This window comes from Ambystoma mexicanum, chromosome 7q (genome assembly GCF_040938575.1).
Source record: "Ambystoma mexicanum isolate Mex_15411 chromosome 7q, UKY_AmexF1_1, whole genome shotgun sequence".
Taxonomy (NCBI): domain Eukaryota; kingdom Metazoa; phylum Chordata; class Amphibia; order Caudata; family Ambystomatidae; genus Ambystoma; species Ambystoma mexicanum.
This window is the reverse complement of record NC_090941.1, coordinates 506,428,138-506,447,649: the sequence shown is the minus strand read 5'-3', so window position 1 is coordinate 506,447,649 and position 19,512 is coordinate 506,428,138. Positions and strand designations below refer to the sequence as shown.

General features: G+C 44.6%; 1 protein-coding gene across 1 annotated transcript in view; it reads left to right on the top strand.

The window, feature by feature from the left end:
• The window catches only part of NUDT15 (nudix hydrolase 15), a 138,363-nt gene extending 119,378 nt beyond the window's left edge, over nucleotides 1–18,985 (top strand). The window contains exon 3 of the mRNA XM_069639208.1: nucleotides 16,136–18,985. Within this exon, the coding sequence (XP_069495309.1) occupies nucleotides 16,136–16,257 (122 nt within the window). The 3' untranslated portion in view covers nucleotides 16,258–18,985. The remainder of the gene's footprint in view (nucleotides 1–16,135) is intronic.
• Nucleotides 18,986–19,512: the final 527 nt, after the last annotated feature.

Below are 19,512 nucleotides of genomic sequence, written 5' to 3'. Positions count from 1 at the left end.
GTTGCCAGTTTCCTTTATGTGGGTGCCTGGGACGCACCTCTGATGAAGGTTCTGGCAGTTCAGTGGTCCTGGGGGCCCAGTGTGCAGTGGTGAATGGGCACTTCCCCTGTCCCAAACACCGTTATTTGCGGCCTCCTGAGGGCTGCGGACCTCCCATGGGGGTGGGGGCCGCGAGCAGCGGGACTGGGGGGACCTGCCCGTCAGGCGCTGTGCGCGCAGGCAGTGGATGAGGGGAGCCGCCGCGTGATTTCTCTCGTTCTGTGGGGCAGGAGACGCCCGCCCGTCAGGCGCCGTGCACACAGGCAGCGGGCGAGGGAGGCCGCCGCACGGATTCCCCCGCTCCGTGTAGGAAGAGGGAGGAACCGGAGGGGCCCGCTCGTCGGGCGCCGCGCGCTCAAGCAGTGAGTGGAGGGAGCCCCTTCGCGGATTCTCCCGTTCTGTGTAGGCAGAGGGAGGCTCCTCACCTTAATGCACCTGCAGTCCCCTCCAGATCCTCGGTGGTATGGGGGCTGGGATGTCCTGCCGGGGATTCTCCTAGTTCCACTTGACTCTCACGCCCGCACACGGGGGTCAGACGACCGGACCGAAGGGGGAGGGTGAAGGGGTCCATTTTTTCACTTCACGGGCCACCTGTCAAGGCCTTTGCCGTCTCGTGAAGTCCATGGCCGGGCTGCCGCAATACCGAGACTGTAGGCACGCCTTGCGCCTCGGATATTCAGAAGGTAGTTTCTCCTCTTTCCCCGGGCCGATTGGTCGTGAGACGGGGGCTCAGGTCGCCTCAGGGACCTACGGTGTCGGAGCTCACATGGAGTCGGAGCTCATCCGTGCGCCCCCTGGTGGCCAGTCCCCTTGTTACATCCTTGATCAGTCTCTGTAACTCTTCAAATTGACTTGTGAATTTTCCTATTTCTTTAGGAATCTCCTTTATGGATCTCTTACAACTCTCTTACAACCTTTATCCTCTAGATTGTGGTTCTCAATATATTCTTGGATACCTTTGTGGCTTGGGGGAGCTATTCCCCTTGGTTTATTATAGTTCAGTTTACTTTGGTTTCTTCGACCTTGTATCTGTTGCACTACTTGTGCCTTTTCCAAGGGTATTGTGGTCACTGTTTCTTCTCTCTCTTTATTCAGCTTTTCATTAGTTTCCTCTTTCGTGTTATCACACTTCAAATTGGCTTGTTTCAAAATTAACTTTGTTTCATGACTAACAATGAGACGAGTTGGCTGTATGATATAATGATTCCCTCTTCGAGGCAACCCGCAACTATCAGTTACCTTCGTCTTTGAAGGAGAACGTCTTCCAGAGTCGGATTCCTCAGAATCCTTCTTGCTTGGTCTCGATCGCCGGTGCCTTTCCTTCGCCTGTATTTGCTTTCTCACAGTCTCTCCGCTCCACCGGGTCTCTTGTCCCTTCTCGGTGCTCCAGTGCTCGGATGTGGGAACAGACACCCATTGGCTCCACACTCGCGATCGTATCGGCAAAGTTTGGTGGACCAGCAGTCCACCACAGATCCTCTCCATGGTCTTACCACCATCTGCCTTTTCCCCTGTTGGATTCTCGTGCTGCGGTTATGCCGCAGGTTGGGTGTTCCGCTCTGCCAAGGAGGAGTGATTGAACTTTGCCTTTTCTGTTGAAACTCGCAGGCTCTCTGGTTTCTGCTTCCTACAGGTGTCACATAGCCCATTGCCTTCCCGAGGCGACGTCTGCATTCCTCTTTCCCTTCTGGCTGGTTAATCAACTTACTAGTCTCAGTACATTGGTTATTCTCATTTAAAGGAACATATTCTGTTTCAGTAAGATAACGACATTTCTGCAGAGTTTCTTCATCACAGGCTTCATGTGAAAAGGTTTCTGATATTTGAGAACATTGCATGTAAGCCATAATGCATACAGCTTTAGGGAGTTCCTCACTGGAACGCTTCCTTGTCCCCTAAGCGGGAGTATGTTCCAGCGAGGTCCCACTTACCTTTTGCCCTAGGGCCGGTATTGCAGAGCGGGCTCACCTCCTTCGCCCCTTGGGGAAAAGGGACGAATTCCCTCGATTCGTCATGCCACCCTGGGCCAGAAGTGTATCATGGCCTGTCCGTTAGCTGTGGTGACAAACGATGAGGAGTCTGACCAGGTGGGTTTAGCTTTTGGCTATGGACTTTTGTTCAAAGAAAAGATAAACCTATCCGTCCTTAACTCTGATAAGGGTTCTCTACTAGAACATGGGTGCTCATCGAAGTCTGTGAAAGCCCAATTCACCATCCCAGTCAAAAAGCTCCTACGCTATCCCTGTCACTACATTAACTAATAATAAAGTTCTGATTCTGAATGTGACCCAGGAGAAATTACTCTCTTCTTCTTGATGCAAAAGACGTCAAATCTTCTCAAAGTAAAATTTCCAAGCTTTTCATAACAAACAAAAAGTTACTCAGGATCCTTGTGGGGCTAGGAGAATGACTCATTTCTTCTAGCTGGTTTCCCAACGTTCCTTATGGTTTTCAGCAAAACTTGTAGTTCTTTCCCCACTTTTGTTTAGAAATAAATCTCCTTGCTTTACGAGGGAAAATCATGCAGGGAATTTGACTCTTGGCTGTTCCGGTGTTGACAAAAGACAAAGACAGCAAGGTCCCCAGGACTAATCTTCAGTGGATGCAAAGGTTGACACAGTAACTTCTCTTGAAGGGTATGTCCCACTGCAGCTTCGGAAACACTCCCGCTCTTTGTATCAGGGAACTTCCAAAGAATGCTGGTCTCTGCTTAAGCGGGGTCCTTTACCCACTTCGTCGGGATTAATCGCTCTCAGATTTTGCCGCTTTATTGGTGTGGGCTGAAGTGTCCCCCGAGGAACAACTTGCCTATGCCGCCATGATTCTGGACACTGAGTTGATCGCTTCTACAATGGGGATTTCTCCCAGGAAGTTATTTACTTTTACAAAAGGTCTCTTGAAGCTTCTCGGCCTTTCTCAAGTTTGCTACAGAGCGGGTTACCTGGGTTCCGGGTTCGTATCTTACGTTCCATTCAGGGCCACAGGCTCAATTCTTTCTGTTCCCCAATATCATTCTTGAGTTGGGCCTGCTTGCTCTCGCAGCTTCTTCTTGTTGGCGACCCTGGTGCAGGTCTAGGACCACTCGGTCCACTGATGACAGGCCACGCCACTGTCTGATCCACCACGTGCTCGTTTGCCTATGCGGCTCAGCAGCAGTCTTTGCTTAGCGGTCACTGCCTAGTTTTTGGACCGCACAGTCCACTCATCACCGATCACGCAACCACCACACCAGTTCCACTCCTTCTCTGCGTTGGCCTTTGGCTGGTATGTGAGACACTTTCCTCTCGCCTCTCGGTTTCTCTTCCTAATTTTCTGAAACTGCCTCATTGTGGCCACACACTGGTCGGTTTTGGATTCCCGGACCGGTCTGGTGTTTGACCGATTGCTTCTTCTCTCAATCGGTCCACCGACTTCCGTTTTACCATTTCATCTTCTTTAACTAATTTGGTTCTCTTCTCCAGTTTTCTCTCTGCTATTTCTCCAACTCTGAGCTGACAAGACTTTGTACTAGAGTCGTTTCCGCCACAGCTTTCTCCATCTTCAAATGTCAAGATCTTCCGCCCTTCTCCAGATAATGAGCTCTATGTCATTCCTTGCTGTTCAGATTAAATAGTGGGGCTGGCTCCAGGGTAACTAGCGTTAGTTCAATTGACAGCAACTGTTCGAGCCTTCTTACTGCTCGATTGTAGCATTCTCAATTATTATTATTATATTTATTGAGCGCGGACCTAGCTCAGAGAAGCAACAGAGCGATTACAGATACATATCAGAACACTTTGCAGGGGTGTACAACATTACAGATGCATAACAGAGTGCTTTCTAGAGGTAACAACAGATGAACAGTGGGGGTAGGATACAGAGGGACACAGAGAAGGGGTACAGTTGAACCGGGTGGCGGGGAGGAGATAGGTGGGTGTTGTCTAGTGAGTCAGGGGGCGCGAGGGGCGACATGATGGCCTAGGTGTTGAGGAGAAGAGACTCCTTGAAGAGGTGGGTCTTCAGTTCTTTTCTGAATTGTAGGAGCGTGGGGGCGAGTCTGATGTCGACGGGGAGGAGGTTCCATAATCTTGGCGTGTAGGCAGAGAAGGCTTGTTTTCTGGTCTTTTCCTTTTTGCAGTGGCAGATTTCAAGTCTGTACGTGTCCTGACTTCTGTTGGTGCGCCGTTCGCCAGAGTTTCTCTGCAAGGTAGCTGGGTGGGTTGAGGGCGACTGCCTTATAGATGATGCAGCAAGAGTTGAAGGTGATTTGTGCATGCAGTGGGAGCCAGTGACGGTCGATGAGGGCCGGGGTGATGTAGTTGTATCTGCATAGACCCTTGATGAGGCATGTGCGTGCGTGTAGGACACTTCTCGTGGGCACAAGGGAGGATGACGGGAGGCCTTCGAGGAGTGCATTGCCCCCATCCAGGTGGGAATAGGACCAGTGCTTGAACGGTGGATCTAAAGCTGTCTGGAGGGAGGTAGGGCTTGACTTTCCGCAGGAGGGAGAGCTGATACCAAGCTGTCTGCTTTTTCTTAGCTATGTGTGTCTTGAAGGAAATGTGTTTGTCGATGTGGAAGCCAATGGACTTGGCGCTGGAGGTGAGCTCAGGTGTGAAGCTCTCAGAGTTCATGGTTGATAGCCAGGCCTGTATGTCTGGGTGTTCAGTGTTGTTGGTGAGGAGTACGAATTCGGCCTTGGAGGGGTTGAGCTTCGAGTATGCACTGTAAATCCAAGACTTATCAGCGAGAGGCAGGCTTTGAGCCTGTGGATGTCTTTGATGAGTCAACCTTGAGGGATAGCTGTGTGTCGTCAGCATATTGGTGGATGTTGTGTGTGGCTAGGAGGGCTCCCAGTGGTTCCATGTATAGATTGAATATCACTGGGGAGGGGATGGAACCCTGTGGGACTCCACAGGTGATGGGTAGCGTTGCCGATCTACAGGAGTCCATCTGAACAAACTGCCTGCAATTGGTGAGGTAGGACTTGATCCAGCATAGGACAAGGTTGCTGATTCTCATGCGCCGATTTAGAGTGTCCGTAAGTGTCTGATGGTCTACTGTGTTGAAAGGGGCTAAGAGGTCGGGTAGAACCCAGAGGCAGGGGTGGCCGTCATCAAAGAGGTTGAGGGCGTCATCAACCACCTGTATGGTTGCTGTCTCAGTGCTGCATCTGGGTCTGAATCCGGATTGGCAGGTTTGTAGGAGATTGGTGGTTTCAATGTGTTGCTGCAGTTGTGTGGCTAACTCTTTCTTGATGATCTTACCTAGGAAGGGAAGATAGGTGATGGGGCGATAGTTACCTAGGTTGTTGGGATCCAGAGCGGGTTTCTTTAGTAGAGGGAGGATTTGTCCCGTTTTTAGGGTTGACAGGAAGGTGGCTTGAGTCAGGGAGCTGTTGGTGATCTCCAGGTAGGGAATTAGAGCTTCTGCCGAAGGGTCTTAAGGATGGATGCTGAGAGGATGCTGTCTGTATACGATGTGGCTTTGAGGGCGGCCAAGGTTTCTACCAGGTCCTTTGTTGAGAGTGTCTTGAATGTTGTCCAGGGTGTGTCTGTTTCACGAGGAGGGACGTGAAGTGGGTCTGTGGATGCAGAGCTGGTGTCCAGGGGCTGGTGAATCTTGCTGAATTTGTTGAGGAAGAAGGTGTTAATGGCAGTGGATTTTTCAATGGAATGTGGTATTGCAGGGTTGGGTAGTGGGTTGACACAGTGCTTGACCGCTTTGAAGAGGGCTCTGCTTTTGTTGTCGGCTTCTGCTATGGTATTCTTATAGTAGGAGGCCTTGGCTGTGTTGATTAGTTGTCGCTGGGTTGCTCACAGTTCCTTGAGGAGCGCTGGGTCAGATCCGGTTCTGGAGCGGCACCAGGTTTTCTCTTTTGCTGAGGTTGAGTTCTTGCATGTACCAGGGAGCTGTCGGCTTTCGTTTGCAGGTGCGTTGTTCAGAGGCATGTGTCGGTCGGTGGAGGCTGAGAGGGTGTCGTTGAGTGCTTCCAGTAGAGTCGCAGTTTTGGGGGTGTTCGGTCCATGTAAGGTGAAGGTTGGTGAGGTCTTCTGTGAGGGCATACACTGGGAGGTTCTTGAAGGATCTGAAAGTTTGTCTGCTGGGAGTGCTTGACTGGGGTGGTGTGCAGGATGTTCAAAGGCAGGGCTAGGTGGTCAGACCACTCATGCGGGAGAGGAGAGCTGCGTGGAGGGAAGACTGTGCGGTAACGATTAGGTCGAGGATGTTACCTTTCTCATGTGTTGGGTCTTTTGTGTGTTGTGTGAGGCTGGGGGTGTCGTGAAGGCTGAGGAGAGCTTCCTTCATCGATTTGGCGGCTTTGTTGCCTGCCTTTGTTGTTTGATATTTTACAATAACACATGGTTTCGGACGTGAGCTAATGTATAGAAGGTTTGGGCATTAATATTAACCGGTGGGTTTGGGGTTTAATGGGGTCCTCCCTACCAATCGCGTCCTTATACCAAGGAGAGGAGTCCCTCTCCATGAGATCTCCCACATATTACCACCACTAAGGGGACTATTGGTAAGCAGCCTCACCTACCTAGCCTCATGCAACGGGGCTCCCTCTGGGGAGAGTGACGCTATCTGAAGGATCGTCACATAGCAAGCTAGGGATGGTGACCCTGTTTGAATCCTATCAACTCAACAGAGATCATTTAACAGAGTGCAACAGGCAGGACCCCTTCTTGCCCCCTGCCCCCCATCTAACTTGCAGATAAGGACTCTGCATACAAATATATCAAATTGTGACAGATCAGGAACGGAGATGCATTTCTGCAGGCATTGTGGGTGAAGAGGGAGAGACCTGCCTACCTTGGACCTTTTTTGTCCTTGCAGATGGCATCCTGAGAGTTTTTTATTTTTTTAATGTTTTAATAAAATGATGCACAAAAATACTGCACAAATCTGAACTTTAATTAATAACGCTAATCACTCTTCTCAGATGGCGGTCCAGGTGAATGGAGTTTCTGCGACTGAATGGATTACTCACTATACCAACTTATATGCTCTTCCCATCACGAATAACCATAATGTGACCACGATGACATCAAGTTATGAAGGGTTAGAGATTCTTGAAGAGGATGTCCTATTGCTTATTAATAAAGCAAGTACTTCCAGGGCTCCTGGCCCAGATGGCTTAAACAATTACATGTTTAAAACCCATCGGAATTTATGGACCAAGATTTTGCACAATGTCTTCAAACAAATCAGTGCTTCAAATATTATACCGGACACATCGCGACGGTCGGTCACAGTGCCCATATTTAAGCGGGGTGATAGGTCTAGAGCAAGCAACTATAGACTGATCGCGCTTTTGGATGCCCCAGGAAAAATCTTTTCTAGATTCGTTTTGCGAGACTTTAATACCTGGACCCTTAACAGTTCTCAACATGACCTGTATCAAACAGGCTTTATTTCTGGCTTAGGTAGATCTATAAATCTTTTTACATTAACATCAATCATAACACATCATGCAGAGTCCAAACAACCTCTCTAACTAGTGTTTGTAGACCTACAAGCCGCTTTTGACTCGGTCTCAAGGGAATTATTACTTTAGAAGTTAATTTATCAGGGATGCCCCTCATATCTCATTTCATTGATTAGAGATTTACACACTAAAAATACTATACAAGTTAGACTATAACTGGCTTGTAAATTAACTCCACCAATTAATACATATAGGGGGTTAAGGCAAGGGTGCCCTATTTCATTTTTTCTATTTCAGACATTGGGAATGTATTTCAGAATATTATCACTGATCCTCCAAAACTGGCTAATAAAGTTATACGTTTCTTGCTAAATGTAGATGACTTAGTCATAATGTCTAAAACACCTCAAGTCCTACAAAAGGCATTAGATGCTTTAGCAGATTAAGTCAAAAAAAATTGTTTGTCCATAAACTTGGGAAAAACCAAGATGATCAAGTGCAACATCAATCGGAAATCAATAAAAAGAATCATAGATGGTTCCTTGAGGGTAAAGAACTAGAGTGTGTTCACCATTACAGCTATTTGGGAGTTAACATTGCCGATCAATGTGACAATGCACAATATATTGAAAGTCTAAAAAACAAATTGAATACCAGCCTATCACAAGCTGTGATTATCCAAGCAAATTATGGGAAATTTTCTACAACTCCATCCATTACATACTACCTGCAAAAGTAAGGTCAGTGATGGAGGGCAAATATTGGCGACAAATTCTACATCTGCCAAATTGTTTACCAATAGCTTGGATTAAACACGAGATAGGACTGATATCTCTCTATGCGCGTTACCTATGGCAAGTAGGTGCTCTCTTTAGAAAATGCATTCTACCAGTACAATCAACTATGGTCATAGGTGTTCTGTCTAATTATGTATTTTCCTCAAGAGACTAATGTATCTCTAAATGGGGTAGACTGGTCACTCAAACTATGGCGAGTATAGATGTTACATTACTGATTCTTATTCAGAACCCAATGAGAGTTAAAACTAAATCTATCAGTGTGACTGGAGTCAAACAATAACTTAAATGCAAGACAAATCGTGATTTTTCTGAAAATCCATTTCAGTATAAAAAATATGGTGGGCCTGAAACATATATTCTGAAGTACCCAGCAGTGACCCACATAGTTGAATTCTCATGAAGATGTTTTAATCTGTGGCCAACCTATGATGTTTTAGCCAAACGCAAAATAATCGAACAATCTGAAAATATTTGTAGACTTTGTAAACTACCATCACAAAAAGAGATGCTAAGACATATTATCAAGTTCCGTTTCAACAGTCCCCAGTTCTTGGTCACTCCATACCCCGTCCTCCTCACCTGTGGGTTCTAGATCCAAAGCCCCGCCGAACCTCTTCTTCCACAGTTCCTCCTTTTTGTTTTTGCAGGTAGGATCTGCCCCGAATGGAAGCCACCCTGACCCCCAAATAGGGTGTCCGGGGGGCCCCTCCTCCGGTTCAGACCAAATTGGGGAGAAAGCCGTTCGGCATAAAAAAGCCCTGTCTGCTGGTGGCTGCTGGTATTCCCTTAAGCAGGTATTGGTAGGTGGACTGGGTAGGAGTGAGAGGCAAGGCTATTTTGAATGGCAGCAGCCAAGCAACTGCTTGAAACAAAGAAGAAAGTCAGGTAGAGGAGGGGAACCAAAGGGCAAACACAGAACTGTCAGTAACAGCAGCCTAGCAAGAACAATAGGTTTTGGAGGAAACCCTAAAAAAAGACGATCCCCAAACGTTGAGGAGCTAGAGCTAGGACAGAAGCAAAGGAGGCAGGCAGCAAGAAAGCGAGGAGCAAGGCAAGAGAGGAATGGCCAGCAGAGAGCCGAGAGGAAAACCTTTGAGCGCTTCAACCCGAAAGCCTGACGCGAGTAGGTTGCAATGTGCAGGCTTTGGGGCTGGAGCGACGAAAATAGGGCCTCCCCGGCAGCCGCTAGAAACACTAGACCGCTGCGAGGTGTTGCGCGGTGTCGTGGCGGGCGGGCTAATGGCTGCTCCAAAGCCACTGGCTCCACACACGCCAACCGCGGCGGCGTTTGACACATATATTGGTCGAATGTGTCACTTTGGTTGAAATGAGAACGCGATATCTAAACATTCCTTAGAAGTATATCGATAAGTTGACTCTAACTTTTTATGGCAAATGATACATTGTGGTTTTCTTACACGAATAAGAATTGGAGCAATGGTTTTCTCCAAGGTCTGAAACTGAATGCATCGTAAACACACATTGGTATCTGAATGTATAATTCCAATGTGGATTCATAAATTGAGGTTATCATCATTAGATTTTTAATTTCACAGATTTTTGATGTTATTAATATACGTTGTGTTATTATTCTAACTTTGTGATTTCATTTTATTTTGTAATAAAATACATTGTATACTCAGTTTTATGTTGTAACATAACGTTTTAAATGTAAATTTTGTAACATTGATAAATTTCAGCTAATTCAATAAAAACAGAAATTTCAAAAATGATGCAGGTAGATCCCTCTGAAACAGAGGTCTGCTAATCAGACCCCCTTTCACAATGATCTATGCTGAGAAGCATAGTGCAGGCATGTAAAACTGCCTTGTGTTTTTGCAACATGGCAGTATAAAGTGAAATGTACATTCCTGCTAATGGAGCATAATTCACCAGGATCTGCTTTTAACGGGGGCAGCCTTGATCCTAAATGAAACTATATAATTGTGTGCTCACAGAAGCTGGTGGCAGATAAAAAAATCTCAATATAAGTTGTGTCTGGTTATACGAAAACCACAGATGTGTTCACCATGCACTCCTCTTTAAAATATTTGTAAATTTGAGTAGATCTTAAATAGCACAACAATGCTTTTAGAACATTTAAGGTGCAGGGAAGATAACAGTCAACCCTGGCATATGGGTTGTGAAATATACGAAAACAAAGTAAGTTCCCAGTGGAGGAACTCCCGTCCCCTGCACACTTTCACAAGCTCAGGATGAGCCAAACTGTTAATATACCTTGAATACACCCAGAGAGTGTATAGACATTTTACAGTACTTATTAATTTGTATAAAGCACAAGAACTTTGTTTTGTATTCATTGAAGAACCTCAACACATCAATTGAAGATATTTTCAGTTTCTTTAATTTTCAATAATTCAAAGATGGCCCAACGCGTTTCGAGAAATTCATCTCTTCTTCAGGGGCATATTCAACAAAATGTATCATATCTAAAGGGAAATTTCAAAAAACATAATTACCCATCTGGTAACATGTTCTCCAAGGCATTCATGGTTAAATATATACTGTTCACATATATTCTCTGATAGAATTCCATCAGTGTATAGAGTATTTAGATACATTTCATCAACAAAGAAAATATTCACTCAGCTATTCAACATCATAGTTGTTCGGTCTATTTTTCAACGGATAATCAAGTGTGTCCAAAACAAGGTCAACTAATAAAGATTTCAAGTGGTCAGTGTTGCATATACTGCTGCGAATAAATCAAAAACAGTACCCTGTATAATGCTCATGTTTTCATTTAGATAATTCGAACATATTATTGCCTAATAAGGGCGTTCTTTGTAGTAATAACATTATGTTATGAGTAAATTGCAAGTAGCCGTGAGGTTCATCATAATGGGACAAGCTGGTCATAAACAGAGATTTTAAAAGAACTGGATATTCATGGGGGAATGGCTACACCGCTACATAAAAGTATTCATCACAAAAATTCAAGCTTACCCATGTGGTTAGAAAAGTTCTAACCATGAAGGTAAATAATCATAATTTCACCCCGGATGATGGGGAAGAATACGAGTAGAAAAACGTCTCAGTAGCCTGGGTCGTGACGTAATCTAGAGTCAGGAAAGTATAAAGAAAGTGTATTTAGGGTAGATGAAGAATGAGTAGAGTAGAAAATAGGGGCAGAGTTAGATGTGCTTACCTCCTGAGTCCGAAAACCGTGAATAACTAGTCCGCTCCCATGCTCATAATCAGAGCAACGGGTGGCTGTAAAAATAGGGGCACTTAAAAATGACATCACCACGTAATGGCGTGTGGTGACGTCACTAATGTAAACATTAGGAAACTGTTATATACATGCGTTATGAGCGTAACAAGAATAACGATGGAAAGGCGAAATGTGACGTCTAGATGATTGGACGTCATAGGATATAATGTCCATCTTGTACACAAAAATATTATTGAGGACATTTTTAACTATTGATCACGAGACTCAATTGGAATTAGAGGAATGAAAAAATAGATGCTGGTTACAGCATAGCAGAATAATTCATGGTGTGAATTAAGAGAAAGAAGCTTATGAGCTTACGACTCCTGCGGGCGGAATGGTGCCCATATCTGATCCCTGGTCTGGGTTAAGAAAAAAAGGTCCGACATAGGTGGTGACTGTTTAAATTAATTTTTACAGGAAATTCGTGATGGGACATGGGTGGTTAGATTTACACATGATAAGCCTTCCTGTAGTTCTATGGGAAAGTTCTATTATGTAGGGGTGTATACCATAAGAGCCCAACTAAACATATGATTCGTAAATGAACTCACCTGTCAATAAGGCTTACATTCTTATGGGCAGAAATATGCTCTGTTCAAAAATTGGAACAATAATGCTTGTGACAATAATGCTTGAATATTGTGCAGATTTAAAAAGAACTCCTATACAAATTAAAACAAATCCTCGAGACATACATTCTATTTAGGGCTTATCCTGAAGTGCTCCTAGAACAGATAATTCCTGGTTGGTACTTTTGTCAGTGTATACAATGTTTCACATAAAAGGTATGTCTCAATGATTGGAGATTTACAGTCTAAATAAACAGGGATTGGTCCCCTTATGCCACCTGGATCCATTGGGTAGCTAGGTTTTCTAGGTAACTTATATACAAAGATTGCATTGGTGGATATGTGTATCGGACTAAGTTATATCAGTAATGGAATATTTCATAAGAATGGACCCAAGTAAAAGTCTTCATTTAGGCCTAATGGGGTCATGGCATCCAATTTATGGATCCAGTATAGTTCTCTTTGTGCCAATCGTTTGGCCAAGTCTCCTCCTCTCGGGGCTGCTCGTATCACCTCAAGTACCACTAATCTTATTTGGGATATGTTATGTCCGTTTTCTTTAAAGTGTCTGGCAACTGGGGATTTAGTGTCGCCTGTTCGTATGTTAGATTTATGTTCAGTCCATCTCTCACATGCTTTGCGAGTGGTCTTGCCCACGTAATACTTTCCACATGGACACTTTAGTCCGTAGATCACATTTTTACTTTCACAAGTGGCAAAGTCTTTTAGCATTATTTTCTTGCAGCTGTTCGGATCTCTTATGTGGTCGCCCTTGATGAGGTTGGAGCAGTGTTGGCAATTGAGGCAGGCATGTGTTCCTGTCTTCTGTTTTCTTAATGTGGTTTGTGTTGGTGTCTTCGTTCTCTCTGCCCTGATTAGGCTGTCTTTAAAGTTATTGCCCCTCTTGTAAGCCAACATTGGCGGGTCAGGGAATAGTCTGTTCAAATTTGGGTCTGATTTGATCAGATCCCAGTTTTTGTTGATTATTCTTTTTACTTGAAAACTTTGGCTGGAATATTTTAAGGTATGGATGAGTCTCGTGGTGTCTTTCTTGGGTTTATCCTGTAGTAGATCCTCTCTGATTATGGTGTTAGTGTGTACTAATGCTTTGTCAATTATCTCAGTAGGAAATCCTCTTTTCTTCAAGCTGTCTTTCATAATTTCCTGTTCTGTTTGCAATTCTGTGGGGCCAGATGTGATTTTTTTCAACCGGAGGAATTGAGAAAAAGGCAGATTGTCTTTCAGATGGAGTGGATGGAAGCTTCCAAAATGTAGGACACTATTAACATCCGTGGGCTTCCTGTAGATTTTCGTGTAGAATTCTGTATTTCTTCTTTCAACTTGTGCGTCCAAAAAGTGTACTCCAGGGTTTCCAATTTCCAATGTGAAGGTAATGCCCTCGTGGCAGTTGTTTATGTAGGATAGGAATTCTTGTAATTGTTCTGTCGTACCTTGCCAGATGCCAAAAATATCATCTATGAAACGTTTCCAAAATTTGATTTTGCTTTTCCATGGTTCCTTATCCAAAATGTGGTGGTATTCAAAGTGAAACATAAAGATATTTGGTTTTAACACGTTGGTTTCTGGGAATTCACTATTATACTTGCCAAAAGCATTTGGTGTCCTTTGATTATCATTTTGGTTTACAGTGACTTCATGTCAGGGCTTCCTGGTTTACAGTGACTTCATGTCAGGGCTTCCTGTGTATTTGCTATATGGGACTGAACTTCACCCAAAACAAGCAATTGGGGGGGCAGAGAATCTGTTCAGTGCTTCGAAGGGCAGCCTCTGCCAGGCCAAAGGGGGACACCTAGGGTGTTAATTTATAGGGACTCTTTGATGTAGGCAGACAGGAGAAGAGGCTGGGTTATTGTAGCCAGGAGAGAAGTATCACTTTGGAGAGAAAAGTCCCGCCATTTTGGGTTCTCCCTGGTCTCCCAAACTTCCTCTAGCCCCCCCATTCCCTGCAGATAAATCATTCTGGGTAGGATGTCACCAGGTAGTAGATTCTGAAACAGAAAGTAGAATTGGACCATTTGCAGAAAGTCTCCAAGAATCGAAAAATAACCTTCCTTTAACAATCCCTGAGGAACATTTGAAGTTATCTGCTGGCTGAACATTGCCTTCTGCATGCTGAGACCACTGGTACCCAGGAACTGCTCACTTGAGTTGACCGCCCATGCAAGTGCTCCCTGGAAGCCTTCCTGGCTGGCAAGTGCAGATCAAGTACAGAACAGGGTCCGCAGAAACAAAAGAACCAAGAGGGTAACCCCCAGCTCTCCCTGCATCTCAGAACGGCTTTGATGCTGGTTTGGGCATCTCTGGCAACATCCAAGCTGCTGCAAGGGAACCATCATATTAATTTTAAACCTCAACACCTTTTGCATCTCTGAGTTTCGCTCAACACCAATGCTGAAGCTCTGTTGTCTTTGCATCAGACATCTGCAGAGTCCTCTACTATCCTCTACTCGACACCACCTGCCTGGTCACCAGCTTCTTTGAACCCCAAGCCATGGCAACTGAAGTATTATAATGCTATGATGAGCCCTCTTGCCACTGAAGGCAAGTCTTTGTTCGCCGTATCCGAGGCCACAGAGTGTTTCAATGCTGCCTACCTGACACTGCCTGCATTTTCGAAGCACCTTCAATCCACCAGCCGTCACTGCTGCGTCATTGGATCCCTCAGATTCCGTTTGGCGCAGAAAGTGTCCCGGTTCAACAACGAAAAGCCTGCAAGAATAAAGATGCTGATAGTGGTTTTGTTCCTCTGGCTTGCTTCAAATGGCCCCAGCCACATTTAAGACCCAATTTCTTACCGTTTTAAGACAATTCCTTGAACTAGAACATCTGTTGTGGAAATAGTTTGCCTGACTACCCCTGTCTTGGGGAGGAAGGATAGCTCGGGGGCAACGCGTTTGTCTTGGAAGCAAGACAATGCGGCGCAACACAGGTTTGAATGCCTATCCCGCGCTTAGAAACCACTCGCTGGTATTAAGCGTGTTATAAATGAACAATAACATTAAAACCCTGATTGCCCCTTGAACCCAAAGTCTACATTCTATGTTTTCCCTTAACGGGTGGGTTCATTAGTGTTTTTATTAGTTGCGTGTTGGTTTTTTTGTGATAAAGTATCCTATTTTATAGACCCTTTAGTAGGCCGTTCTTTTATTTTGGGACCACAATACTATTGTTGGGACTCCTTCTGTGCAGGCTTGCGTCCCACCTGAAGAGAGTAACCTCCCCCTTGGCCTGCGCTTCCTACGAGGCAAAGGAAGTTTACCCGTCGGGCTGCGCCTGTTTCACCTTTCCTTGGGATCATTGCTGGTTAAGTAGTAGTCTGGGTGGGGCTGAGTAGGAGTTGTATTCACTACTCACGCCTATGTCCCAGTCCTGATTTTATGGGGCTCCGCAACTCATAACTTGGAGCCTTTCTTTTCATTGTCGCACTCCATGATTTATCTTACAACCTCACCTCTCCTTTCCCATTCTAATTTTCCTTATAGTGCTTTGAAACCGCCTTCTAGAAGCCTAAATACCTATCTTAAGCATCAACTAATTTCTCTCTGGCTTTTACCTTTCTAGCCTAACGATATCAAGAGGCCGGCTTCCACTGAAGCTGACGTGGCTTTTATTTTCTCTTAAACACTTGAAATGTGCAAAATTATAATTTGTTCCTGGTGGGTATGTTCCTAACTCGCACGAGACGGGGAGCAGCGTTAACGGTACGGTTCCCTTTAAAACCTTGCTTTGGAGATGTGTGTATATAGTAAAGAGCCTCAAAACCTATCAATTTGCCGCACGCTTAATGCAGACGCTCTACCTCCCTGCCACTGAAAGCAATTTGCAACTTCTGTTTCACCTCCAACCTTTAGACCTTTTGAACCTTGTAAGGCATTGGGCAGGGCCAGAGCTGAACGCAAATTCAAATCAAGTAATGAAATAACTGAAGACGAGTTGGTTAAAAACAAAGCTGTTCAATAGTGATGCGTTATGACGGAAAACTTGTTGTGCTTTGAATGCACTTATACCAGCTCTCCTGCCTTTTTTTAACCAATTAATTCTTCTGCCTTCGTTGCAGGTTGGAAATGGACGAAATGGGATGAGTTTCCACCAGCGGACCAGCTGTTCTATGCCCTGGCTTCTCTGCGGCGGCAAGGCTACAATCCTTTCAATGAAAATTTTGATCATCTACGAAGTTAAACAAAAAACAACCACTAGGAGGGGCCAGCACTCCACTACATCGCAAGATTATTTTCAGAAGTTATTTCATGACTGAAAAACATTAACTGGGACGTAGGCTTGCCTGGGCATTATGCGATAAGAAATCACGCAAACGCAAACCAGATAACCGAGGTTAAAGCGGTTGCAATACATTTAAAAATCTACTTTTAATTTTCATCATTTTATGGTTTGCAGTGGCATTCGTGACTTCGACTTCAAGCATTTCATGGTTGTAAATGTTACCTTGGAACAGGATGAACGGATTTCCAAAGCCAAGAGCCGAGAAAGCCTAAGAACAGACGGCGGACTCCCAATTTGGGAGTACACATGGATGGGACTGGAGAATGAAAGCACAGCGCTGATATGAGGCTTGAGTGACAGAGAAAGCAGTCTGTAGGCCGTAAGAAGGCCAGCCCATTCAATGTAATTCAGGAGCTGTTATACAGACCCTTTTTTGTTTCTTTGCATTCTGGCCTTTGTGGATTTGTGGTCATGGGAGCAACACTACAAGTCCCAGAATGTAAAGGAAAACAGCACATGACTGGATTACGCGTCTGCTAAACGACATGGGAAATGTTACCCACTCTTTGAAAACTGAGACATGTTTTCAAATTGCTGAAAAGTGTCGGTATCCCAAGACCGACAGCTGCCTCCAGGAAACGGTCACAGGACCTCTGGGGCTTCCGGTCATTATTCTTTGGGCCGTAGCGCTCCTATAAGTGCATTAGCGACCAGGAAAGATCCAACCCCCTTCAATCATATGTCTTAACATGTGCAGTCACCGGCATAATTAGTTTTTACCTTACTACAAAGTGTTGGTAATATGTAGCAGGATTCCGAGTAACACTGTGGCCAATAAAAACGGATATGTGTAATAATAAAATCCGAAATATTAATCCAAGGTAAATATGAAGACATGAAAATAACGAATATATCATCACAATTAATATAAATGTTAAAGTAAAATACATTTTGGAAAACCTCTTGTAACCTATAAAATATTTTAGGTGGCAATCCCACAAAAAAATAGCAATGCTTATTTGAATAAGCAACGTATTGTTATAAAAATGTAACAGCCATCATGCTATGGGGTAACCAGCCCCAGGTCTTCTCCACTACCCTGCCTTTATGCATTAATTAGGCTACACAGGAGAATAGTGTCCATCTTACTCTTCTTAAAGAAAGCGTTCAATTATGCTTCACTGTTCACAATAGCAGTTAAGATGTCATGTCTTTTTTTTCATTCAAAGGTCACATTTAAGTAGTGCTTAGTGTTGAATTGTAATCATGTTGAGTAAATGGCATACTTTAAATTGGCAGGATGCCTTTTTTTTTAAACACAAACTTTAACTTAAGACTACGGGTCTTAACCAGTTCTTGTGGTTAAATCCTGGCCTTCATGTAGCCAAAGTGGTCTACATGTCCTGCTTATAATCTTAAAACCCACAGGTTGAGGACTACATAGGTGGGCAGTGGAATTCTTTTAGAGTGGGGTTAAGCTACACTAATAGTAGTCCATCAAGCGAAAACACCAACAAGGAAAAAACATGGCGAAAACAAACCCAGGGGAAGTAGTGTGAAGTATACAAATAGCACCCTTTTGTGGTTGTTTAATGCATGTTTGTTTGATATTCAAATCCTGGGGATTAGTTATAATTTGCATAGACAGACCTGAGGGAGGGGGCCTTAAAAAAAATTGCTGAATTTACCCTGCACACAGCTGAGAACGGTCATTTAGTTGCAACCTAGATAAAATTGAATAGCCAAATAGCCCACTGGTTAAGAGAAATGGCAGTCAATGAATAGCTGTATTTCCAATGTCAATATCATGGCCAGCCTTTGGTGCAATTGAAAATGCTCTGAAAACAGGATAGCCGGGCAAAGTTCACCACAACCGTTTTCCCTAGGCCTACACACCAAAAACAAAATATCCCAGATTGGCACAGAGTCCTAACTTTGCGGCCAGTAATGCCGTGTAAAGTTTGGTGGATCTTTTACGTTGGCGCCACAAAGTTTTTGCTGATTCAGCGATGCAGTTTCACATTTGTTGTTGTTTCACTTTCTTGACCCGATTCGCCAAGCGATCTTCCTGCTTGCTTGAGCGAACTGCTCACGCAAGTAGGAAATGAACATGCTTTTTGCAGTGGTGCAATTTCACAAAGTGAATCAATGCATGTGCATGCACTTTGCCCCTTCTGCACAATCTCTGTTCATGGACACGTTAAGGATGTTTTTTTTAGTTCATCCCGATACGCAGAGGGCTGCATTCAGAGATGTGCTCCCTCCAAATGCAGCTGTGCTCTGTGTGCAGAAGGCAATGCACGAGGGTGCTTTCACACCTCTGCAGTGCCCAAATAGAAACACTCTTGCTCAGCATTTCCAGTTTTTATTTTTTTACATTTCAACCCCTGAAATAGGGGTGAAAATGCAAAGTGACAATTTCAGTTGATGGACCAGGCCTGTCCCCTGAAATGTAAGGCCTTGCTGTCCGATGCACCCAAGACCCCAGGCCAGTTGCTATCCGTTTTTGGCAACAGTTATCTATGCATGGGAACACTGGTATAGATTAGAGGTTGAAGCCTGAGTATTTTACTCCCCGTTATATTTAAATTGGCGGTAACATTATTTTTAGTGGGTGAAGAGTGATTCCTATTCCTAATGTGGGTATCAGCTGATTTAAAATAAATGTTACCTCTAAAACATGTGATCACTCTGTTACACTACACTACCTTGCAACCTAACAGCAATGCATTCGATCTCCTTTGTGTTGCCCTGCACTGCTGGTATTACTGATCCCAACATGATCTGTAGACCTGTCTGGGTGGATCAAGAGCTCAAGTCCATGGTTCCCCATCTCATGTTGGAATTGTTTTACACCCCGCGTTTTGAATTTTGGGAGTGTTTGTTTTTAGGAGTAAACGTGCCTGGTCCTCTAACTGCAGGGCCGCATGGAGGGTCTGGCTGTGCAGCACCTGCGGCAACAGTCCTTTCCTGCTGCCACACACACGTCCCCTCTGTGAATCAGGGGGGCTTGTGCATTGGTCCTGCTGGATGCGATTGGCCATCTACTCATCACATCCTGAATTTATTTAATTTATCTTTTGCACATTTGTATGGTGCCTAGACACAAGTGTTTCCAGGCGCCACAAGACAAGTTGGGGAGGGAACATAGGAGAACAACAAACTGTTATATTGGCAACATCCGACTGTGCAAGCGCAAGAAGGTGGTAAGTG